This window comes from Camarhynchus parvulus, chromosome 4, assembly GCF_901933205.1.
Source record: "Camarhynchus parvulus chromosome 4, STF_HiC, whole genome shotgun sequence".
NCBI classification, from domain to species: Eukaryota; Metazoa; Chordata; class Aves; order Passeriformes; family Thraupidae; genus Camarhynchus; species Camarhynchus parvulus.
Genome location: NC_044574.1, coordinates 2,806,827 through 2,833,143, shown reverse-complemented (window position 1 = coordinate 2,833,143; position 26,317 = coordinate 2,806,827). Strand labels below are relative to the sequence as shown.

The 26,317-nt window shown below is 45.3% G+C and overlaps 1 protein-coding gene across 1 annotated transcript in view; it reads right to left on the bottom strand.

Moving 5' to 3' along the window:
• SLC4A11 (solute carrier family 4 member 11) overlaps positions 1-26,317 on the bottom strand; it is a 90,676-nt gene that overhangs the window by 18,235 nt on the left and 46,124 nt on the right. The window contains exons 8-14 of the mRNA XM_030947689.1: positions 22,373-22,496; positions 18,898-19,104; positions 13,844-13,928; positions 6,643-6,768; positions 5,797-5,910; positions 4,651-4,783; positions 4,281-4,354 (exon numbers count right to left, since the gene is read on the bottom strand). Coding sequence (XP_030803549.1) covers positions 4,281-4,354; positions 4,651-4,783; positions 5,797-5,910; positions 6,643-6,768; positions 13,844-13,928; positions 18,898-19,104; positions 22,373-22,496 — 863 coding nt within the window. The remainder of the gene's footprint in view (positions 1-4,280; positions 4,355-4,650; positions 4,784-5,796; positions 5,911-6,642; positions 6,769-13,843; positions 13,929-18,897; positions 19,105-22,372; positions 22,497-26,317) is intronic.

Genomic DNA, 26,317 nt, shown 5'->3' with positions numbered 1-26,317 from the left:
ACTAAGAGCAGCCAGGCTGCACAGATCCTTAAGTGGATTACACAGTGTACACTAATTACTTTTCTTCCAAGGCTAGTCCAGATTTTTGAGGTAAGTGTTGATATGCAAAACCTGGCAGAACATTTAAATTTACAATGCAAATTAAGAGTTACAGGCCTGAAGTAAACCTGCACAAGCAAAACACCCAGTAAAGCCTCTGGAACTGTCCATAAATGTTTTAGATCAGCTCAAAGGCATTTATATAAGGAATGGACAGCTGTAAAGACCCTCTTGCCCTTGAGTATTTACCATGTTCCCATTTCTACAACACTGTCTGGCTCCAAGTGTATAAATATTTTTGGGATCATTTAATCTCTTTGGGGAAGAATAGCCTGAAGGAGCAAGTAAAACCAGAAGACGGGAATTGGGCTTTGCAGCCTCAGTGTTCCCACAATATCTGCTCCAATGGCAACATGCAGCATTCACACTTCCCTGTACCCATGGGAAATACAGGAGCATGGAAACCACCATGCCAGAGCTTTGCAGTCCCACTATCTTTCTTCATTTTAGTCAAAATACCCCTTCAAACTTTGCATAGAGAACTTCAGGGCAAGACCATCCTCTCTAGGAAAAAAACACAACCACCTGAAGCTCAGGTTAAAATGCACTTCCTAACATTTCCCTCACTCTCAAATAATAATCCAGGTTCTAAAAGCCCCAAACATTTCAGCTTTTCCATCTGCAGTGGCCACAGGGAAAGCAGGGAAGACAAACTAATTCTGAATATTTGAAAAGAAACTTCAAATATTCTTGTGCATCACAACCAGTATTTGCAACCACCTTGAGTCTGCCTGAAGCCCAGGTTGTGTTACTGCTGCTTTGGAGCTTACCCCAGTGTAAAATGCCCCAGGTTCAACCAAGAAGCCATTTGAAATGCAGTAATGATCTTTCTTGTACCATCTTTGGAAGGATTTAAAGGTGCTTTAAAAGGAGTCTGGGCATTCCACAAATGGATGAGGCCAGCCTGGCATGTAGGCCACAAAAGGCAAGACTGCCTCTCATTCAATACATCTGTACATAAATTTAAACATCACAGAAGGTTTACAGCTCAAAATGTAACCTCTCAAAGTGCACTAAGAGCAGCCAGGAGTGAGGAGATCACCTTAAAGCTCCAGAAAGGTTCCCCCAGTGAGGAGCAATCCCATCCTGACCCTGGTCCAGACAGGTTCCCCATCGCGTGCTATGGAAGAGGCTCTGCTCTCCTTTATTTCCTCCCTCTGTGCTCCAGCTGCCTCAGCCCTGGCAGGACACACACACACCTGCTCTGAAAATAGGTAAAAAAACCCAAATCCTGGGCCCTAGGGCACTGCCATGACCCACAGCCTGGCACAGAATGGCTTGTTAGAAGATTTGCACTTTCCGGCTCTCAACGCCAAAGGATGCCTTTGTCCTGACAAAAATGATTCTGGCAGCATTTCCTGGGAATTCACAGCTGGCCAGGGAGAAAAGCCTGATCACCCTGAGTGCTGCTGAGTCCTAGAGACACATCTGAGCATCAGAGAAACCAGCAGCACAAACAAGCCAGGAACTACAGAGAATGTATTTGCATTCCTCTGGATTAAGATTTGGACTGGAATGAGTAGCAAACAAGTGATTTTGTTTTGGGTCTTGTAGATTTTCTCAAGCTCCCACAGATGGCTATATGGCAATAACATATTTAGGGCTGGGATATATTGCAATAATATATTTGGGGCTGATCTTTGGTGCTCAGCTTGACTACATCACTCCATGTTCCATCTCTGAGGCTGCAATTCCATTTATATGCACCAACCCAGGCAGGACTGCTCCAGTCCCTCTTGGATAAGAGGATAAAACCTTGCTTTACTCTTGTATTTAATCCAAGCAACAAGAACACACCAAGACAGAGAGTGGAAGCCTTCATCCCACACCACCTTGCTGGGAAGGATTTGATTCCTGAATATTTCTGGTTTGTTTTCACACCAGAGCTCAGTGAACCTCGCTGCCATCATCCAGAGAGAGCAGCAGAGCCAGAGGTGCCCTGGCTGAAGCCAAGCCCTTCTCCAGCCTCCAACAACATGAGCTGGCTTTGTTTTCCCCTGCCTGCTCACCACCATTTCCTGCTCAGTGCAGATGTCAAGATCAAACAAACACAGCCTCGGTGGCCGGGCCAGGCAGTGAAAACAAAGTGTCACCGGGACCGTGTGGCTTTGGCTCCCCTCCCCTCCTTTCCTGCATGTGTACCTTGCACAGAACCAAGGCTACGAACAGGCTGGGAAAACATCTGGGAAGAGGTGCCATTGTCCCCTGGCACTTAGGAAGCCAAGGCACTAACAGGACACATTTAAACAGCACAGAGAAAATATCAGCTTTCACTTCCTACTGAACTGCTCAACCAAAATTTTGAGTGGGAGGAGGAGGCGGCAGCAGTGAACCATCACCTCCTCAAAAACAGCCAGGGAAGAACAAAGATGAGCCTGTGACCATGAGTTGCACTGGTGACATGTTTTTAAATATGGGCTCTAAGAGGGTTAAGGATAAAGTCTGTGCCTACCAGCACCAGTGCACTCCCGTGTCTGGAAACAGCTTTGGTTCCACCTGTGGATGCTCTGAACACTCCCAGGTGCAGCTGAAGCCAACATGAGCTGGCAAAGGAGTGTTGGTGTGACTTTATTACCATCATTCCTACAAATTCATCCCTTCACAAGCACAAAGACAATTCAACTGGTTCACTAATCACACATAAAATCACAGAATGTCTTGGGTTGGAAGAAATCTTTAAGATCATCTTGTTCCATCCCCTGCCATGGGCAGGGACACCTCCCACTATCCCAGGGTGCTCCAAGCCCCATCCAGCCTGGCCTTGGACACTTCCAGGGATCCAGGGGAAGCCCCAGCTGCTCTGGGCACTCTGCCAGGGCCTCACCACCCTCACAAGGAAGATTTTCTCCCTAATATCCAATCTAAACCTGGTTTCTGTCAGTAAGGCCACTGCCCCTTGTCTTACAGCATCTTCTCCTGTTCCCACTGCAATACTCCAAGGATTTTCTTGCATATTCCCGAAAGTCTGACAGACAAGAGCAGCGGATGCTTCCCGCACTTTTAACTTCTGCTACGGGAGATCGGCTCTGGGCTACAGAAACTTTGTGAATATTTGCTAATTTTTACAGAGCAGATGAACATTCTATTGAGGACCATCCTGGAGACTGTCCCATGCCTCCAGGACAGGGCACTGACAGCACACACTCAGCAAAGCTCCCAGAGTCAACAACTATCACATAAAACCTCTGCCTTACCAAGCTCTAAGCAGGATATTTAAAAGATGCAGGTGTTCTACAGAGAAAAAAAAACACCCTCTGATTGCACAATCAAAGCACACAAGGCAATTAAGGATTCCCAGTCAAGCGAGAAAGTTTCTCACTTCAAATTGCTCTGCAGTGTCAAATCTCTTGGAATGCATCCCTTGCAAGCCTGAGTGTCTTAAAAACAAGGAGTGTGCTGGGTGTATCCTGAAGGATTTCAAAGATAGCCCAAATTTTGGGAAGCTGGACAACAGATCATAAAAATCAAGGAATTGTCCAGCTCCTCACTGGGATGAACAGAAATGCTGCCACTCGCAAGGTTATTTATGCTAGCATGATTTCACCTTCTCAAACACCTCCTGCCCATCCCCGTGGGGAGGGAGAGAAGTGTCAGAGGAATCTGTTAAACCCCAAGGCTCTCCAAGGAGATCTAGAATTTAAGCCAGAAATTGAAAACCAAGTGGCTAGAAAGGGCAGAGGAGATTTAGGAAGGTGCTGGAAGCACTGCAGTCCTTGTACTGCCATTAAAGAAGGGTTTCAGATCCCAGGGAAAACCAGGAAATCTCAACCCATCTTTGAAGTCTCCTCCACAGAGTCTGAATAATGTGTCAAGGAATAAGGACTCCATACACTGCATTTAAATTGGACCTTTTTTATTTTTTTTGCCAGGACCATTCAAAACCAAACTGGAATCAGGATGAAGCACTCACATCAATAACATAATGGTTTCTCCTTTTGGTGGAAGCTTAGAAACCAATTCTGTCTCAACCAACAGAAATTAGAGCTGCTAAAAATTCTGCACACCCAGGTAAACTGCTGACAAAGGGCTGCTTCTATCTCACACACACCGATTTTCTTTTTTTCCCTGAAGACTTTGAACACAGAACAAGCAAACATCACACATTTTTGCAGCCTTGTGCTTGCCTTTGACAAGGCAGCAAAGCAGAGATCTGCTCTGAAAAACATTGTTGCAAGACTTACCTTTAACAATGCCTTTGATGGCATCAAGCACAAATGTGATGGATATAAAAAGTGCAATTATTTCTTCTGTTGACCTGTGGAAAAAGCCCAGGAATTAATAGAGCTGCATTCAAACTCTGCTCAAAGAAAAATCAGCATATTCATCAATTTACATGAAAATATACCAATTTGAGTTAGGCTCCAACTTAGAAACAAAACCCCAGTAAATCAGAGAACTTCTTTCAAGCTGGAACAATAAGCCAAAATGATACTTTCCTCCTCTCACAAAATACATTTTGCAGTAAGTTCGTAATTAAGGAGCTTGTGGAATGTGTAATTTTTCCATTTGAAGAACAATCTGATCAAAATATGACTTCTTGAAAATAGCTACCTTTTAAAGAGCTTCATCAGGAGGCTGACATTAAAGAGGGAGTAGATCACAAGGAAAAAGCTGTTCCAGAGTCCAATCCAGGCATAGAAAGCACTGAAATCCAAGTTGTAGTCATCACAGATTCCTTGGATGACTGCAAAAGTGAAGCATTCATGTGTCACAATCATCTCCTGTCACTGCCACCCAGTGATCCCCATCTGCTCCAGGCCACAAAGAACCAATTTCAAGACTTTACCCCAACTCATTTATTACAGATACCATTAAATCCATATTCCTGCACTTCCACTGGATCAACACAAACTGTTCTCCCCTTCCACCAGGAGAAATGGGGAGAGACACTTGGAAAAATATTCCCCCCCATACTGCTCAAAGCAATTTTCCTTGGGATTGAAGCTACAAAAGCAATTGGAATTTGCTCTCAGTGACATATTGGGATGCTGTTGAGCAAGGGGTGTCACAGCTGCTCTTTCCAGCCCCATCCTCTGATTATCCCCACAGATACCGAGCTTGTTCCTTTGGCTGATCTCTGGTTCATTGGGATCAGCTTGCAGTACCTGGAAAGCTGCTGATGATACTTTAAAACATTGATTAGAAAAATTCAAAACTCAACAGACCCAAAAAACTTTATTTCAAGCTGGTTAAATGCAGCCACATGAGAAAACCATTACTTAAACAGATTTCCTCACTGAAGCTGAAGAAATGCTTATTTTCATGAAGTTTTTTCTCTGCAAAATGATTTCTTCAGAAGAACAATTTGAACTAAACCAGGTCTCGATGATCCCCGTGGGTCCCTTCCAACTTAGGATATTCTGATAGTGATGGAAAGGGGAGGAATTTGATTCCGGTTTTGAATCCCAGAACATCCTGAGCTGGAATGGACCCCTCAGGATCATCCGTCCAACTTCTGGCCCCACACAGGACACCCCAACAATCCCATGATGTGTCTGAGAGCCTTGTCCAAACATTCCTTGACTCTGTGCCCTGTAACTTCCCAGGGGAGCTTGTTCCCATGCCCCATCACCCTCTGGGGGGAGAACTTTCCCTGACAGCAGCCACTAAACATCAATTTATCAAACAGACCCAACTCAAACTCTCCAAATCTCTCACCCAAAGTCCCAATCCCTCAATCCCCTGCTGCAGACTCACCATTGATGTAGAGGGCCAAGGGAGCTGTGGTCAGCAGCACCACCAGGGGCTGCCCTGAGAAGAGGGCGTAGAGCAGCCCCCCAATGCACTGCCCGACAATCGTCTTCCGCACATCTGGAATTGGGGAGGATGGAAACAAAAACAGGGAGTTGGGTCAATCCCTGCCTCATCTGGGAGCATTCACAGGGCAGCAAAACCAACCACTCATGAGGAGAAGAAATGTTTAAAGAGTGCAGAGGTAACACACTCATAAATCAAAAAGTGAGCCTTTATTCGTATCCATAATTTAGGTTTCCAGATGTTCAGTTAGTTGGTGGATTCCGAGATTTTTTTGTGTGCATTGTTATATTTTATATATACATTTTAAATGTATTTATTTTCGTTTATATACAGTTTAAATGTATTTATTTTATTTTAACACCTATAAGAAATAACCAGTGCTTGTTGGAACTGTGACTGCAGCACAAACTGCTTCTAAAACTGGGATAAAGGATGATGTTTAGCTTCAATACTGGCAATCAAATCCAGGTCAAAAGCACAGGAGCTTGTACCAAGAGAAATGTGCAAATAATTACACTGAGTAAGCATAATTCAAAAATACAGTAGCATACATCTGTATCAGTCCAAGTCAGATGATAACACCCAAAGCAGTGTTCAATTTTTCTGGTTTTCAACAAAAGTAATGAACTTAATTAGAAAAAAATCCTTCAGTCATGATTTTGGGTTTGTTTTCCCCCTGTAAATAAAAACTATCAGAACTTTCTGTGACCAGAATTACATTTTGAATACATGGAATCAAATGCACAAAACTGGTAAGTTTAAGAAGCACAAAACTGATGAACTCACCAATAGCTCCTCGGGTATTTTCATCATTGAGGGACCCAAAAGCAATGGCTGGGAGGAGGCAGGCAAAGTACAGAAAGATCATGGTTGTGATGAATTTCCCTATAGCTTTGTTGTTCCCAATAATACCTGGGGCAAACCACAACAAAAATCATGTTGGTAAAGCACTGAAAACCTTCTCACATCAGCCATAGGCACTGTTAATTCATCTTGAGAAGCAGAAATTCAATCCACACTTTAAACACGTAACCAAACTGTTAATGTTTGATTCTGCACAACCTACACTTTTCTGTTCATCTGGGACCAGAAGTAGCACCAAAATTGCCACCAGACGTTTTTGACATCATCAAAACAGGAAATACAAGAAGCCTTTTGCTCAGTTTTGTCAATCCCCAGAGCTTGGAAGAGGATTAAGGCACAAACTGTAAGTTTAGGGTTTACAAACCCCCACCCCTGCCTTTTTAACACCAACTTTTCAGGCATTCTGGACTGTGTCCCTAATGAGCTTCATGACAATCTCTTGTCTTCCCTACTCTTGTCTTGGGCAGGAAAACATGAAGCACTTCATTTTTCCCTGGACAGAAGTCTAAGGCTGTAGGTTTGAATCAATAATATGCTACCCTGAGCCAAAAAATGGCAGAAGGACAAAAAACCAAACAGCCCCAGAGGTCAGGAATGGCTACACTGAGGTTTGATTTACCAAGCCCTGCTGAAAGAACAGCTTCTCTCTTTTCCATCCACTCACCCCTCTCATCTCCATTGGAAAAAAACACACCAGGCCAAAACACAAAGCAGCCAGAAAGAGAATTGAAGTGTCAGAATATGAATTTAAGAGCCTCTGAAGTAGCTTCCCTTCCCTTTCCTGTTTTCAGGCTGATGTTGATATGAGCTCACTGGGGATGCACAGGAGAAAGGATGAGATGACAGCAGCTGATGTTGCTCCAGGAGAACACAAGTTTTTCCACAGAACAGAGAGGATGCACTGGAAAAAGGCTCCTCAGCCTGCAGGCTGCCTGTGCCACCATTCTTGATGGTGCTGTTCCTCTAAAACAGCTGAAGGTGCTCGGATCTGCCCAATTCCCCTTTCTGGAAGGCTCCAGAGCCAAGAATTCCCACACAGGAATCCCAAATGTCCATCTAAGCTTTTGCAGCATCAGTCTCTTGCTGAGAGAGGTAAAACCAAAAACACTAGTTGGATCAGATAAAGGAGGGCTTGGCTATTGAGGTTATTGGTGCCACACTGAAAATCTTTATCACCAGAATGAAAAGAACAAAAATCTCTCAATGACTTTGGGATCTTATCTAACATCTGCTTTCTGCACCATTTGCAGGGCAGAGATAAGGATGGGAGGAGGATGCAAAAACCCAAAAATCAAAGGTGATGTGTAATGACCAGGCAGCCACACGAATAAAGGACACCTTGTGAGGTGCCTGCTTGCAGGCAGGAGAGGAACAGATGCAAACAGCACTTCTGATGCTCAGCATCCTCAAACTCCAGGCTAAAACCCGACAAGAGACACCTCAAGCATGCAAATATGAGTTTGACCTTTTGGGAGTCATCAGACCAGCTGTTCCCAGGCAAATTCCTCTGCATTTATTGGGAAGATCCAGAAACCACAGGTCACATTCCTGACCACTCCTGGCAACCCAAAGGGCTGGAATTTAATTCTCACAGATGAAGACATCCTGTGATCCTGAGTCCAAGAGCCGCAGGCTCCTACCTCACACCCCAAACTGCTCGAAACCTTTGGAGAAAAGGAAGGGTCTGGCAAGACAAACAGGGCTGAGGGGTGGTTCCATGAGTAGACATGGTCACACCCTGGTTCAGAGGATTCTCTGTCACTCCAAAATATTGCTTTTTGGACATGGGAATCTTTCCAATACAAAAGGTCAGCGGCAACGATGCCTGGAAGGTTTGAAATAATTTCTGAAAGGACAACCAGGTCCAGAGAAGCAAATAATATCTTTTTTTAAAGAGGTTCAGGTAGTTAAACCATAGCATGAGAGGGCAGAAGGAAGAAACCTTGAAGAGCATCACAACATTTTATTTTCAGATTCAATCCCGGCAAAGGAGCCACCGCAGGTCATGGAGGTCCTTATGCATAAGGACATGGCCTCAAGCTGCACCAAGGGAGGTTCAGCTGAATTTCCTCATGGAAAAGGTTGTTAAACACTGGAATGGGCTGTCCAGGGAGGCAGTGAATGCCCAGCCCTGGAGCTGTCCAAGGAAGGACTGGAGGTGGCACTCAGTGCTCTGGTCTGGCGACAAGGTGGGGATTGGGCACAGCTTGGACTCAGTCTTGGAGGATTCTTCCAACTTCAGTGATTCTGTGATTCATCCTGGCTGGGTCCAAGACTTCCAGCACTTTCTTTAATCCATAATCAGCCAGATAAGAGTCTAGGATCAAGAATCCTTCTGGTGGGCAGTGAAATTCACTTTGTAATGGAGACAATAATTAAACACACTCCTTCCCAAAGCTGATTGCTCACCCTTTAATTGCAGTCACAGCCAAACATTGCCTCTCCTTGTACAGATCCACCTGTACAGCAAGAGGCACTGGAATCCAGCATTAACCACAATTTACCCTTCTGCCTTTTTAAAGCCGACATCTGGTGAAATATTTTCAGGATTTTCTGCAGCCCATGGACTGCTGTGGCTTCATTCAGAAGGTGAGGTGCATTATGATGCTATTTCATCTGTGACAAGGCTCATAAAGCCACAGGAAAATGTGTCACTCCACCTGCACCATGGAAATTTATAGCATAAAAATCAACTCTTGGTCCAGCTGTGGAATTTGAGTAGCTGATTATTACAGGAGCATTCCCCTGAAATTAAGGTATAGCTACACACTGGAATGGGGAGCGATTATGTTCATCAACGTGACAGTTCCATTTTACCTGCCTGGATTTCTGAAATCTCACAGTTTGCAGAGACAAGGTTACAGTTTCAGGGGAAACTGCAGCAATTACTGCTTCACTTTGCCTGGGATTCCACAGCAGTAAGTTAATGACCAGCAGCCCTAAAAACTGAGTTTACAGCTCCTGAAGTCTATTAATTGTGTATTTACCAAATCAAAATCACAACTGATGGACATTCTCTGAACTGCCTGGTAATGTTTCTTCCCAATTGTCTGAAATATCCCGAGCAAAGAAAATTTAATTACAATGACCTGCAGCACAGCAGCAAGGATGTGTTTATTAAAGCCCTATTAAAAAAAAAAACCCAAACATTTTCATATGAAAAACACTGTAAAACTCAGAATTACAAACTTCTCCTAAAGCCCTCAAAAGCTGGGCTTTCATTTATGTGGTGGCTGCTGGACTCTGCCCAATGTTGTGAAGATGAATCTTCCCTGAAGTCCTGTGAAGAATAAATCACAGAACAAGTGGGACTAAGAGCTCAACTGGAAAAGGAAATCCACTCAGGGAGTTTGGAGCAGAAGCCAAGCATATGCTGAGAGCAGAGAGGCATGAAAAATCAGATCAAGGCTCAGTCTTTTCCCTTTCCATCTCACTGCCTTCAGCCCATTTCCCAAGAAATCCTGGGTCTCCTGGAAGGAAACATCCATCCACAAAATATGATGCATCTTTAGAACATTCCCATCCACCACTGACACAAAGAGACCCCCAAAGCAACCCAGGTTGGATGTTTTGGGCAATCATGACAAGTTTGGGATGTTAAACTTTGGTACCCAGGTGGTATTTAGGGATGAAGGGCTGCAGGGTGATGCAAGAGCTCCCTCATATCTGATCTAGGGCAGGAGAGGCATGGAGGAGAAGGAATCTGCAATCCCTTTATTTCCCCTCCTTCCCCAGGAATGGAATCCTGACTCACAAGGTGGCCAAGGCAACCAGGCAGGAAAGCTGATGAAGATTTAGCACAAACCAAAACCAGTCCATGGTCAACATTTCAACTCTGGGCTCTGATCAAGGTTTAAACTCTTAGACAGCCAACATCAAATCCAATTTCTCCAGCACTTTCAAGCCTTCCATCTAAGCATGCCCACAATACAGGGAGCTTTGGGAGATCTCCCTCCTGCAAAACACCACAGCAAATCCCAAGGATGCTGCCAGCAGACCTCAGGAGCTGGTTAGGGACCCTCTGCAGGACCAAGGACAGAGAGAAATCCACACTTCCAGCAGAACTTTCCACCCATCACAGCCAGGTATCAAAGACACAGGCCCAGAAATAACAGGGAGAAAGAATAAACCTCTTTTACCTTCATTTTCCAAAGTCTTCCTCTTTTTCCTTAATTTTCCCTCCCCAGGAGGTGAAGGAATACAGATATGGAAGAACACAGCATCAAAGCTCACCATAAAAATCTCAGGCACCTCACATTTCCCACTGGGCACTCCAGGCACTGCAATTGTGTTTGTTCCTCTGTGTTGTCCCAGAAAATATCACTGAAGAATGAGGACAGCAGCTTTTAGGAGTTTCCGAAATCTTGTATCTGAGTCCAGGCAAAATCCCCTTTCACTCAAACCAGCCTCAATATAAAGAAATTTCTGGAAGCTCCAGTTTGAGGCTTAAAGAGCAATAAAATTGACTCACAAGTGCTCTGAGCCAATTTGACAGGATCAGGATGAAGTTCAGTCAGACTGGTTTTTTAAGATAGAATCCTACACACAAAGGTCACAGCCAAATGGAGTAAATTCCAATTTAAAGGAAAACTACAGGAGTTCTCAGACTCAGCATAACCCAACTGCTCATCTTCAGATGCTCCTGCTGGAAGACATCTATTAAAAGGCATCTTTATCACCAAAATCCTGGGAAAAAAGTTTAGAAAACTCTTCCTTGATCCTTTGACCCATTCAGTAAAATGCACAAGACTTTGCCACGAAATTAAGTTGATAAATTCCTTATCTGGAGTAAAAAGGAAAAAAAAAAAAAGAGAAAGACTTTTCCTTTAAGGGAAATTTGCGCAGTGTGTGAAGAGGACCAATCCCACGAAACTCCAACTGGCCAAAGATTTGCTGGTCCTACAAAAAGCCTCATTATTTATCACCCTGTCCCTGATGGGTTTATCTGTCTAACCCCAAACCCCAGGATGCTTCTCACACTGAGGATTTAGAGACTCCAACCATCCAAAACCCAGCATCTTTGTAATTCAGAGCTCTTTGATGGTGCACATGTGGCTGTCTGGAGTGCAGATACTGGGATAGTTCAAATCCCTCATGTTCTGATGCACCACTGCTTTGAGATGCTCCAGGAATTCCACATTCCTGATCACCTTCAGTCTCAGTGGTTTATGGCAGATGCTTCATGCTCCATCTGCTTTTCATTTCAAGCAGTTCCTTAAAGAATTCATCCTAATTTCTGGTTTCTGAGAAGAAATGGCCATACTAATATACAGTACTTTTTAGAAAATCCCCTTTTTCTATTGAAAGGGCACAACTGCTCCCAAAATGAGAACCTCCCATTGGAGCTGAAGTAGTTCTGGAGTTTCACTGGGCTCTTTTCCACTCTCCAGAAGCTGTATAACAAAACACTGACACTTTTTAACCTGTGATTGCATTTTATTCCAATTTTATGCCCATTCTGTACATCAGTGTGTGCAAAGCCTGCAGAGCTCACAGCCAAGAGCCAAGGGCTGAGGCAGCACCCACAGGGTCCATATGGACGCAGTCAGAGCCACAATATGGACCCTGAAGGGGGCTTCCAAGTCTGCTGACAGCTAGGATTGGCTGCAGGACCAAAATCTGATGGTTTTGTGCCTGCTGGGCTCAGACAAGCACAGCAGACACTGCTCTGTCTTGAGGTGAATATGGGTCCTCACAAGGCATTTCTGCAGCAGCTCCCATCTCAAGTGCTTCAATATCCCTTTAGAATGAAAAATGAGCTTTTGACAGCTCTAGAAAGCAACAGCCAAAGGGATGAAGTGTCCAAATTAGGAGCTGAAGTCCCCTGCCAGACCTGACGCCAGTGATGCACACACCAAAAATTAATGTTTCTGTTTTATCCAAATCCTTGCTGCTCCCCTGAAAATCATTGTACATCCCCCATCCTCCTCAAAACACCCTCAAATCCCCAGAGAAATCAGTATTAACCCTTCCATCACACCAAGTCTCCTGAAAATAAGTTTCATCCCAGCAGTGCCAAAGCACCTGGAGAAAGCACCCAGCACTCAACCCCTGTCCTAAACCAACATCTCCATTCATGTTCTTCTCCTGGTTGGAAGGGAGTGAGGACACACATCCACAGCCTTGGCCAGGCTTCTCTGAAGCTTAAGCTGCCTGTGGAAGGTGGCTTTGCAAGAGAAGACTCTGAAAATTGGGGTCTGGGTGGGCATCTTGGTTTTTGATGCCTAATCCAAGGAAGATCACCTTCATCTCATGAGCCTTCACAGTGCTGGTGCACTGAAGAAGGCAGGGACACACACTTGAGCTAAGGTGGATTTAACAGCAGGAAGGGATAAATTCCTCATATATCTGATAAATCTCCAAGGTTCTCCCTGCCTACACTTTTAATTCTCTGTTTTATTTGAACTTTCTGGGTATGAGATTGAATATATTAACCAACTCTCCAACAAGCTACAGGAAACACATTTTGATGTCAGGCTGGGGCTCTGTAACCTCACTTTGCCCTGAAGATTCCGCCCAGCCTTCAAGAAAGTGAAAGTCTGTGAGTGAAAAGGGAGAAAACAACTCTTAAAAACCCCCAAGGCCGCTGTGGGAGCTGCATCAAGCTGAGGCTCACTTTAAACACCGTGTGCTGCTCGTGTGATCTGGCGGCAGCGGACGAGCCGTATCCTGTTTTTCACAACACCGGGCTGAAGTTACTGCAGCTCACATTTTGTTTAAGCATTCTCAACTCCCACAGCATCACTATAATTAGTGTGGAGCCAGCTTGCAGAGGCAGCAGAAAGGGCCTATCAGGCCAGTGCTGAGTAATTAGATTGCAAGGAGTTGATGTGAGTCTACACACGGTAATAATCGATCCATTTAATCACCGCTTAATAAAAATTAAAATCCTCATCTGCGCACAGCCAGCACCTTCATTAAGGAAACACTGCAGGAGCCTCGTCTCCAGTGCTCCACGCTGCCCATTCACAGGCTTTTGCCAAAACACCCCTTTAAACAAGGGCCAGGAGAGCTGTTACACATATCAAAGCACACATTGAATGCACACTGTAAACAGGACATCACATCACAAAAAAAAAATCCCCACTCGGGGCAGCGCTTCCATAAACATTGGCCAACGTACCATCGGTGAAGTCCAGCGCGTACACTGGGAATCTTCGTGCAATGTCATCAGAAATCCCCTTGCCAATACTGAGAAAGTCGTGCAGCTGAAGAAAGGAAGGAAGTGCTGTGTCAGTGTAAAGGCTCATGCATTGTTAAAGAGATTAAGCTCCTTATTCAAGCCTGATAGGAGCGAGAGGGCTCGTTTTCAATAGGGCATTCAAATCCCATCTTGTCGTGATAATAAAAATAAACTCGCCGGGATTCAATTTATATCCTCATAGCATTGTAAAGGAGAAAATCCCCCAGACCACCCTGTTTTCCTCCCTTCCTTCCCTTTTCCCCTCCCATTCCTATCTGCATCCCTGTTTTGCAGGTGAGGGAGCTGAGGATCCACTGGATGGATCAGACATTGGGTGCCCTGGGGTTAAACATGTCTGAGGTGCCTTCCCATCCCTCCACACAACTTTTCCTTTAGATGCCAGCACAAAAATTCTCCTAAATCCATGTGAAACCTCTGAAAGAGGATCCCCAGCAAGTGCTTCCTCCTTGGCATTGCCATGGCAAAGGGAGACCTCAAAGAGATATGAGGAAATTCAGGTTGTCTGCACCTCAAACTCCATCAACAGGGAAAAGCTTGAATAAATCCACGCAACCATAATTTCTGCCCTTAAAACACAATAAAAACACCGGGGAAGGGTTCCAAAAATCCAACATGTTCCCTTTTATTCCTGGTTTGGGGGCCTGCAAGGTGCAGTGGGATTCCTGATAGGATCTGCTGCTCACCACAGGCAATGAGGAGCTTGTCAGGAATATGTGACAGCTGCTATTGACTCTCAGTCTCCCAGTCCTCACAACTCCTTCCTTATGGAAAGCACATGGAAAGCATCAGGGTAGGCAACACTTACAAATGAGGCACCTGTCAGATTTTTTTCCTGTTACTCTCAGAGCACACAAACCACTCTGAAAATCAAATGCACCTTTATGCAGTGAGAACAACCCCAGCTGCCTCAGCTAAAACATTTCATGTATTTGTTGCAGAAACAGGCACAGAAGACTTATAACCTCTGCTAGGGAGTGTAAGGGGAGAAATAAAAATTACAGACACAAAATTTACACTGACAGATCATCTCAAAGCAGCAGGGAGCTCTTCCTTTGGCTGCTTCATGTGGAAACTGATAAAAATGACTGCTTTAGAAAGGTACAGTGCTCATTTAATGGACTACACACTGCTTTGCCTTCTCTCCTGGAACTCACCTGTTTGCGGCACCTGGAAAATCAGAACCACAAACAAAATAAAGAAGGGAATCTTTTCCTTTAGAAGGAACATACCAGGCACAGCAATCACTGGGTTTGGGGTGCAAAAGAGGAGCAGCTCCTTTATCAGTGACTGTATCATCTCAGATTTCAGCTATTGAAGTCAATTCTGTTGCAATGCACCTGTAGGGCTTTTTGAACTTTAGGACAGTTTCAACTCTAACCTGAACAACCAGGACGAGCAGACAGATGTGTTACCAGCAAAACATCTGCATTTGAAGCATTTCCGAAAAATCTCTGTGCTTCAACCATATTTGGTGGCAGAGTCGGACATCAAAGCCAGATGCACTCGAAAAGCAATTTAATTTTTCCCCCCAGAAAGAGATTCCTGAAGGCATGAGTCAGCCAGAGAATCACAATGGCCTCAGACTGGGATGTTTACTTATCATGCTGCAGTGAGCACAGGGAAAAGGATGCTCCGGGTGTCTCATCTTCCAGGGAAGGAGGAGCAGTGGCTGCTGCTGGCCTGGGGCAGCAGGGAGGGAGCTCTGGGGAACAAAACCTGTTCCAGGCAGCTGGGAGTGTACAGAAGAGGAAAGCACTGCCTAACTCATCTCACAAGGCACCAGGGTTATGTTTAAGACCCGCCCTGATTTCTTCCACGCACTTGTTTCTTGTGTGTGTGAGTGTGGAATGAGGGTAGGGGGTGTCAGTGGAACCTCACCAGCAGGAAAAGCTGTTCCTTCTGTTGGGCTGATTCTCCTGTGAGCTTTCCTCTCTGCTCTCTACCCTCAACCTGGGCTGCCCCAGAGATATCGCAGAATGGTTTGGGCTGGAAGGGATCTCAAAGCCCACCCAGGTCCACAGGCAGGGACACCTTTCTCTAGCCCAGGGTGCACCAAGCCCTGTCCAACCTGGCTCTGGACACTTCCAGGGATCCTGGGACAGCCACAGCTGCTCTGGGCACCCTGTGACAGAAGGATTTCTTCCTAATACCCCATCTAAATCTATCTCCCTCAGCTTAATGCCATTCCACCCTCTCCTGTCACTCCATGCCCTCTCCAGCCCTCCTTACAGTAGGAGGCTGCTAAAAGACTGACTTACAAAAGATTAAAAAAATACAGAATATAAAAGACTGGCCTCCAAAGTTACAGCCCTTTTTGGTTTCACTTTTATCCCCCAACCTAGCCAAACAGAGGAGGTTCATGAATTTTTCCACTTTGCATTCCACAAATCTCTCCCAGCTTCTTGCCATTATTTGGGTTAGAGGAAGAGGCTAAGCCAGCACTTAGCAGCTACAAAGCCAAACAGAAAAAATGTGCTCCAACAACTCTGACCCTTCCTCAGCCCTCCCCAGAAGTGCTGAGGGGCTGCAGGAGTATTTTACAGAGATCAGGGACATGAGTCTGTGCAAAACCACAACATCCTCTGTATCCCCCCTCCTGCTGATGCTGAGCACACACAGCCCCCTCAGCAAATCCACACAGGACACAAAATCACAGCCAGAAAAACATCACAGCTGTTAGGGGCTCCTCCATGAACAAAATCACAATTAGATGCCTCAGTAAACAAGAGGATTTCAGGCTGACTTAATTATGATTGAGTACATAGCCTTGCCTAAATAATCCTCTGAGATGAGCCAAAGCAAAGTGACAGTGCTGTAGGCACAGCAGGGAATGTGACTGTCACATCCCCCTCAGTATTTCAGCAGAGGTAAAAACAAGCACTTGCAAAAAATCCCACTCACACCCAGAATTTAAGGCTTGTTTCCTCTCCCATCACTGCAGGACCCAAGAGGCCAGATTTTCATGTCACCCAGAGACTTTACACCTTCCTGAGAGCTCACTTGTCATAGTCCAGGGGCTCCTGGGAGGGTGTTCATTTCTCTGGGGGTGGCTGACAGGTTGAAATTACACTCCTGTTCTCACATGGGTTTGTGCTCATATTAAATGCTTCCTCCCCACAAGGGAAGAGATGCTGGAGACAGCTCTCAGGTGCTGAGGAATCCAGCCTAGGAGCTCAAATCAACCTCACTTCTCCATGCAAACCTTGGCTTGCCAGGAAATCTCCTTTCCCAGCTCTTTGTGCTGGCAGGGTGAGGTGGGGATACAGAGGCTGCATCTCCCAAGAGCTCAAGGATAAAATGGTTTTAAAAAAACAAAACACTTCAGCAAATCCAGGCCCATGACTGCCAATGCCAAAAGCAGGAGCTGAAGGAAGAAGTGTCACCCTCTACAGCACTGGCTTGGAGAAATCAGGGTTCTGCCTTTTCCAAGCAGGCCAGCAGGAATCACCAGTCTCAGGGCCAAAATCTACAAGCTCAGTTTCTCATCCAGCCCTCCTCACCAAACCACAGAGCAGAAAACCCTCTGGAGACATTTTTTTGCTATTTTTAGCAAAAGACTAAGTCAGACACTTCAACTGCTCTAACAAAAACCCATTTGAAAGGCCAGGTGTAGAGGGTTAAACCTACTTTAGGTAAATTACTACTCCAAATATCCCTGCCTTGCATGACCTGGGTTTAAAGAGGGTTTCAGGACTTGTTCTGCAAAGTTAAGAGCAGGTCTGGGGTCTAGCAAAGTTCAAAGCACTACCTATAAGCAAGGGGATTCCACAGGAAAAACATGAGCTTTGCTCATTTCCAGATGTGCAGATCAAACCCCTTAAATCTATTCCAGGGGGGAAGAAATAAGTGATAAGTGAAGCAGCTCCTGCACTATAAGCAACCCAAAGCTTTGGGGTTATTTGTAATGTAGAGACAGGAGCAGCATGCTGGGGATGGCACAGTTTGTTTTTCAGGTATGCTGTCTGCTTAAAGAATGGATTTCTGAACGGAAAAACAAAGCAATGACCAACACACAGGAAATTCCAGAAAAGAAAGCTGAGTTACAGCATTTCCCTCCAACTTTAAAGTACAAAGCAAGTAATGTTTTACAGAGCTACAGATCAAACAGGGAGAATTCAGGCCAAATACTGACAGGCAACTTTTAAGTGAAATTACCGTGCAGAGATGGCCAAGAAGCTTTTTGGCTGCAGGAAAGACAAGGAGCAGCTTCCTTCAGAGCCTTCTGATTGTAAGGATTAAGTACCTTGGACTGACAAGGAGCAGAGATCCATTAATCCCACCCTCCACTAAGCATCTGGAATCAAAGTCCTGCATCCATTTCAACCCCCAAGTGCTCTGCATCCCTTCAGCACCCGCCTCTTTAAAGTGGCTTTTTGGAGATTTATAGCAAATCTGAGGAAGGTGGATGTGCACAAAGCAGAAATTTGGGGAAGCCCTGGTGGTGGGAGCTTGCTGGGAATGCTGCTGCATCCACTGGCCTCAAATGTTCACCTCCTCATCCCAAATCTCCTTGGAGGGACGGATGGATGGATGGATGGATGGATGGATGGATGGATGGATGGATGGATGGATGATGGATGGATGGATGCATGGATGGATGATGAATGGATGGATGGATGCATGATGGATGGATGGATGGATGGATGGATGGATGGATGGATGGATGGATGGATGGATGAGGGAGGGATGGATGGATGATGGATGGATGGATGCATGGATGGATGATGAATGGATGGAGGGATGCATGATGGATGGATGGATGGATGGATGGATGGATGGATGGATGGATGGATGGATGGATGGATGGATGGATGGATGGATGGATGGATGGATGGATGGATGGATGGATGGATGATGGATGGATGGATGATGGATGCATGATGGATGGATGGATGGATGATGGAGGGATGGATGATGGAGGGATGGATGGATTTGGACACCAGGGCATGGCAGAGGTGCTGGCCAAGCCTCACCTTGAGTTGTTTGCTACCATGTGACGTGTGCCCATCTTTCCTTCCTGAGGGTCTCTGATTGGCCACTGTCAGCAAGTGGCGTTGATGCACCAAGGCCTCCTTGAACTCCTCCTCAGTTTTGGTTTCCAGAAGCTTCTGCCGGAAGGTTATGTCTGAAAACATCGTGGCAAAGGTCCTGCCCACTTCTGTGGCCGTTTTGGTGCTTTTCTAAGCAGGGAAAAAAAAAGACAGAAAAAGTGCTTGTAAAACCATTTAATTTCACTTCTGAAAGGTAAACCCCATAATTTATCCCTCTGAAGAGGAACATGCCCAGCTCCCAGGATCCCAAAGAGACGTGAGGGAGGAGGGCACATGTGGAAGCTGTTGCAGATGAACACATATCCACAGCAGAATCCTCTGGAGGCACCACCACAGGTCCTGAAGCCCTGATTGATCTTTACTTGATCAACTTCCCAGAAACCAATCCAAAGCTGAATCATGCTGAGTGTGCATTTTATCCCTCGTTTCCCTTCAAGACAAGAAAAAAACCTTTGCTACTTAACAGCACCTCAGCATTGCTGCTCCTGGGGTGGAAAGGTTTCTGCAGGTACTGATGTCTTATCTGAAACACTGAGATTATTGTGCTCATCTGATTCCTATTTTCTGGGCATTAAAACTCAATTCATTTGGCCACTCTGGGGAAATTCTGGCAGCACAAGTGGAGGTTGAGAGCTCTCAGCTCAAGTAACCACTGGCACAGATGAAAGGATGGGAAAAAACAGCTGGGAACACACAAAAGGAGCTCTTGTCTGTCTTCACTAAATGTTTGGAAGGGACAGGAGTCTTGCAGACATGAAAAAAGTGTTTCTTTTCAGGATTTAATATTTCTGTGAGACACATGCCTGATCTGTGGGGGTCCAGCTTCCAACAGAATCCAAGCTGCTTTCCTACTGCAGGAAATTAAATGCAAAGGGAAGAGTAAAGGAGGCTGAGGTCCCCATCCCTGCACAAACCCACCAAATCCAAGCTCTCCAGGCCCTGACCCGCTCACCTGCTCCTACTGTGGCCAGGACAGGTAAAATACTTGCCAAGACTAAATTACACAGAACCACAGCTCATTAAAAGCTCCTTCTGATGCCAAGTTTTAACCCACCCACCTCTTCTACACTCCACACTCATCATGCAGCAGCTACCAGAGACACCCAAACATTCCCCCAGCCCTGGAGAACCTCCAAGCTCCTCATTCTGCTGTGAAAAGAAGAGTGAGCATCTGTGATTGATCCCAATTGCTTCTCATGATTCACAACCGAACAGATGAACAATTTCTCCATGGACACAACCAAATAATTCAGTGTGGGTGACGCAGAAGCTCAGGCGTGGGTGGCACTGAGCTGGTCCCAGAGTCATTGCTAATGCTATCCTTCCTCCATCACTCACATCATCCTCCTCTCTGCCATTTGTTCCAGAAAAATTGTGGCTGCCCCATCTTCCATTTGCTCCAAAAAATTGTGGCTGCCCCATCCCTGAAGTATTCAAGACCAGGTTGGATGGGGCTCGGAGCAACCTGGGACAGTGGAAGGTGTCCCTGAACACGGCAGAGGTTGGAATGAGACTGTTTTAAATGTCCCTCCCAACCCAAACCATTCTGGGATTCCATCACCAGGAATGTCCCTTCAAACACTCACTAGGGCACATTCAGTTTAAGTTTCCAGGGAGAGGTTTGGATTTAAGTGAAGGATTTTCTCTGGGACTTGCTTTTAGAGTCTGTAAACCAGTCTGGATTTGCCAGCACAGAGGAGGCTCCACCTTGCACCTCTAAGCAGCAACAATCCTTGGGCTGGATGCTGCAAGGATTGCTTCAACATTCCCAATGCTCTTCCCATTTTTCCTTCACTAAGGAGATGGAACAGTTTAGAGGGGATAGATATTTGCAGGAAAACTAATTTTTTTACCTTCCTCCATATTAGCAAGGCAAAGAATCTGGATTCCCAGCATAACAAATGCCCATTTTATGGACTTTCCCCCCTTCCATTGAACCTGATGCTGTCAGCAGGTTAATTATTTTAACTGCTGCACCAGAAATGCGCACTTGGGGCTGGCTCCACCAACCCATTTAAAATAAAAAAGCACATTGGCAAGTTCAAGCTTTGTTGGCCTCCACTCCCTTCCCTTAATTTGATGCTGACCATTGGAATTGCAAACTCTGGGGATCCCAGCGGATGCGGAGCTGCTGGCGGGTGCTTTGCACGTAGCTGGCCCCAGATAACAATGAGGGAGAGATCCATGGAGCTGCACACAGCTCCAGGTGTTCTCCCTCCTGCTTTGCACAAGGAACATCAATATGTTTTCAGCCTGTTGGCTTGGAGGTCGATGCCAAAAGCAAGTTGGGAAAGACCTGCCAGAAATCCTGGGAAAGAAGGAAACACCAGGATTCCCATTTAAATGTGGGTGGTGGTGAAGGGGGGAGGAGACAGGCCAGAGCAGCAGGTCCCAAGGTCACACAGATAGCATTGAAGAGCAGGAAATTGAATCAGGACATATCCTGTCCCAGGAAAGGTCCTCAACCTCTCCAGCACCTCCCAGGAGCACAGACCCAGCAGCCCCAAGGTGTAAACAGCCAGCTGGAATGTGAAAAGGTCTTGAGCTTTGAACCACTCAGCCATCAGCTGCAAGAACCACCTTGGTCAGGCCAGGGTTTTCTAGGAAGACAGGATGGTGATCCCCAATTAACCTTGATGCACCCCAAGATATCAGAGTCAGACTTGGATGATCCTTGTGGGTCCCTTCCAACTCAGGATATTCTGACTGCAGTAAAAGTGTTCTACTGTGCCATTCTTGTCAACACCAAAGAACCAGAACTTGAGCAAGCTTTAACATTGCTGTTTCAGGTGCTAAAAGCTCTGAATCCAAAGAGCCTCAAGGACAGGCTGACCTTAAAAGCACCACAGCTCCCAAAAAGTCTCACCCTCACTGCAACATAGCTCAAAAAAGAATCGTCTTCCTCTTGGCTACATCGCCTCCAGCTGCTGCAGCCACACGTGCAGGGTAAATGTCAGCCCCGTCAGGGAAGTTTGTTGGGAAACAACCCAGACCTTTGCCCTGGGGCACCAGCTGTAGGCTCACAAGAGCCTTTCAAAAGCTTGGCTTTAGCAAGGAACTGCATTTCTTACTTCTAAAAATAGCAGCTCCAGCTGGAGAGGGGAATCCATGGAGTGTTAAGGGCATCCCAGGTGTGTAAGGGGACTACAGAGCATCCTCCTCCCCATCAGGATACAGGCCATGAGACAAGGACACAGCCCACCAATCCACCCCTCACCAACAGGATAAATCATCTTGACAGCTGCTGAGAACACCTCAGGCCTTTTCACATCCCCTTGTGTTTTAAGAACAAACCAACAAATGTTTAAAAACATTTATTAACCCTTGGAGGAGCCCAAGGAAAAGCAAACGTAGGAGAAACTGCTCAAAATTATGGAGCAAGAAGAACAAAACTCACCATTTTGGGAGGAGCCAGGACCAGTATGACAAATCTGACTTCACAGGAGTTCTCCCCCCAGTTCTGAGGCCTCTCCAGGCGGCTGATGCAAACGTGACGTCGCTGAAGGGACTTTATAGTGCAACTGTGGGGAAAATGGGATTGTCAGACTGGGGCCCACAACACCAGGCATGATCTCCCCTGGTGCACAAGGTATAAAAACACATTTCACCTTTGAGAAACACATGATGGTGTTGGTTGAAGACCTCTGTAGTCTTAAACTTTTAGTTACTATCAGCCCAATTCTGCTCCCTTGTGTACAATTTGACACGCATGTTTTTATGGGAAATACCTTTCAAGATTTCAAGGTGTATTCTGCCTCTTCCTCCAGCTGCTTTTTAACAGCCAAGAAAACAAATGACAGAGAGCACAACACACTGAGTACTTGCAGAGCTACTGAAGCTTCTACACACACACACACACACACACACACAAAAAGCCTCTTATTAAAAACCACCTGCATTATTGGAAAGCAGATTACATTTCATTTCACCTGATCTCCCAAGGTGCTTCTGGAAACACTCAGGCAAAATGCCAAGCCAATATACTCCCACTTCTGCCTCAGGCAGATCTCTCTGTTGTAATGGCTTTCCCCATTTGCTCCCAGCTGTTGTTTTCCACTTTCTGGCTCCCAAGTGTTAAAGAAACCAGGCTGACCTCCCTGCTCAAGAACCACGGAGATGGGATTAGTGCTTGGAGGGAAATCCTTGGCTGTGATCCAGGGGATCGGATGGATGTTTGACTCCCAGAACCAAGACTAACAAAGAAAGTTGTGTGGAATAAACACAGGGATCATCTCCAGAGGCTGTGAAAGACCAGGTCTGTCTCTGCCCCAGGCTATTTAACCAGAGCTGGGACCTGTTTAGCTGCCACTTTTCCTGCTGGGAAATTCTGGGGCTTGCTGCAGAGACAGCAAGTGAGTAATGCCAGCCTGGCAAGCAGCTCTCCTGTTCTCTTTAAAGCCACCAATCACCTCCCAACCCTTCTGTAAAGCACTGGTAAAAATGCACACAGGATTTGCCTACAAACACCTGGAAGAGGTATGGAAGTGTTTTCCTACCTCACAGTTATTATTATATACTCCCCTCCTTTTACATGGTTCAAAGTTATTTCAGCTACTTGCTCCCTTTTGTTCATCTAACAAGCACCTATCACAGTCCTTTGACAGGAGGATTTATTTCTCTAATTTCTCTTCCATACTCCATCTTCTTTCTTTCCTTTTAAGATGTATTCTCACCCCCCTGCAGCCCGAGGGCTGTTCCATTAAGAAGACCTTTGGCTGGAGATGTCCTGGTCTGGATCACGTTGTATTTTCTATCAAGTTCTTCAACATTTGCATTTAAAAAAATTAAAAATTATACCATCAAGTATTTTCTTACTGAGTTTGACTTTCTGATCTCAGACTGAAAGCAGACTGCTTCCATAAATTAATCTCATACAGACACTTGTCTGAGAGCAAGCAAACAGCTTAATTAGAACAATACAGGGCATGAGAAAGATGACACTGGTTCATTTATTTCCTAACTTCCCTTCACCACAGCCTCTTGTTCTTTTTGTACTTGAATCAGCTTTGCAAGAGAGAAAGACCAAGGCAGGTCCTAAGGTGAAGAATAAATATCTTTTGAAGTAATTGAAAATAGAGTGCAAGCAACACTTGTTTTCACAACCAAAGCCAAGCCCCTGGTTGCAATCCAGCTGTGGCTGGACAGCAGACAAGTCTCCTTGTGTTACAGCTCAGCAAGCCAGAAGGGACATGAACTCTGGGCTTTGGACCAACTGGAGAACCTTCAAGTGGCCCAACACCTTCAGTTCTCTCACCCTCACCCACCTGGTCACCAGCAGTGAATGATTACTCAAAGCATTAACATTAATTCTGAGCTCAGCTCTCAGCATCTGCACACCTCAGCTGCTGAGCTTGATGCCTTGTGAAGGCTGACCCAGAGCAGAGGTTAGAGCTAAAGAATAAAGTAGGGAGATTTATTAGGAGGCCTCAATGGATCCACCTTGGGCAGCACAAGAGCCCAGCCAGGGCTGCACCCAAGATGAACCAAAATGGTCCCAAAAATGGATGACCAGTCACAGGGTCTCTCACTTTTATCAGTTCTGCTCCATTTGCATATTGGAGTTCATTGTCCAATTCCAGCTTTAGCCCATGCAGTCCCACCCTGCTTGTTTTTCTCTCTTCAGCCCACATTGTTTGTGCTCTTGGGCTGAGATTCGGATCATTTGTCCTTGGTCCCCAGCTGGAGCAGGAATTATTTTGTCTCCCTGCTCTGTGCAGAGAGCTCACCATCCCCTCATATGAAGCCCAGACCCACACACTAAAGCAGAATAGAATCTGAAAAATATAGAAGTTAAAACCTGAGACATCAAGCTCATCAATTAATCTGTTTTGAAAAGAAAGGTTTGCTGGGCATTTTGGACATAATTTCTATATCAGCCACGGCCAGCAGCAGCAGGTATCAGCACCTGTGGCTCACAGAGCTGTACCAACACTTCCCACTCACCTTTCCTTCCCACCATGTGCACCATGCAGGACCTGACCAAGCAAGAAACCACTCAAGTACAAAGCAATCTGGAAAAGCCTATTATAAAGTGCAGTAACAAAGCAAGCCATGTGTTCTGGAGTTTTCTTTATCCCTGGAGTGACAGGGTTATGTTTCAGCTCCATGAATTGTCTCCAGAGCTGTGTTTTCCAGAGACAGGAGCCCTGCCAGCAGTGCCACAATCCCACTTCAGCTCAAGAGCTTCTTGGGTACAGAGGGAAAACTGGACTGGAAAAAACTGAGCTTTGCTATTGGGTCTCTCTTACATACAAGATAATTTTCATGGCAGCCACATAAAATTTGTGTTTCTCTTAGTCAGGAGTTCACTGGAGGGAAGAGGATCCCACAGTATTGAAAGATTTCACACAGTGGAGTTGACATTGACAAGACACCAAGAAATTCATTGTCATTATCAACCCTTTTAATCTCAAATAGTTTTATCCACAGTGCTGGAGTTTAAAGTTTCTCAAACTTCTGAGAGTCTCCTCCAGTTCCTCTGTAAAGAAATCTATGGACACTGACACAGGGATCTAAATCCCAATATCACACCAGCAAAACTGAGAATTTCCAACACTTAGGTCAATGTACAAATAATTGAGATCAATAACACCTTTACAAATCAGGCTGGAGTTGATTTAGTGAGGACAAACCTGATTAAAACCAGATTTAAACAGGTGCCACAGAGAAGATGGGATGTACCTGAGCCTGGCTGCATGGAGGGGAGGAACAGTGCAGAATGTAGCCTCATCTCAGTCTGCTCTCCCTCTGTTACATCCATTTATTTGGGGAAAAAATGATGTTTCAATACTTCCAGTGCAAGGCCAAGTCACTCCTGCCCATGCATCATTCAGCAGCTCAAGCTTTTCTTCAAATTTAAGCAATTATTTAGCTGACTCAAATCCTATTCCCTGGTGTAGCACTTACAGCTCCCACTTTTGTTTTAATTCCAGAATCCAGATACAAATACAATACAAACCAAAACTGCAGTCCCAACTAGAATTGTGCAAATATTTGTAAAAGACACAATAAAGTTCTCTGGTTTATATGGAGAAATCCCAAGCCAAGCAAGACTGCAGGTAAAAGGCAGCACAGCTCAGGCCAAGAAGAAAGTCACTTTCAAAATGAAACAACTTTTTTTTTCAAGTAGCACTTAAACAAATTCCCACTAAGAAAAAAAAAAAAACAGAACTGGAGGGTAAATAGCCCCAAAAAACTGAGAACTAGTAAGACATTTTCAGCTGACTCTAAATCAAGTCTGGTTTGGTCAAAGCCTCCAAGTTCTTTTTTGGTTTGACTTGAGGTACATTTGATTCTCCCTTGGTTTGGCGAGAAAGCTGAAAAATCTATTTTCACCCAGTAT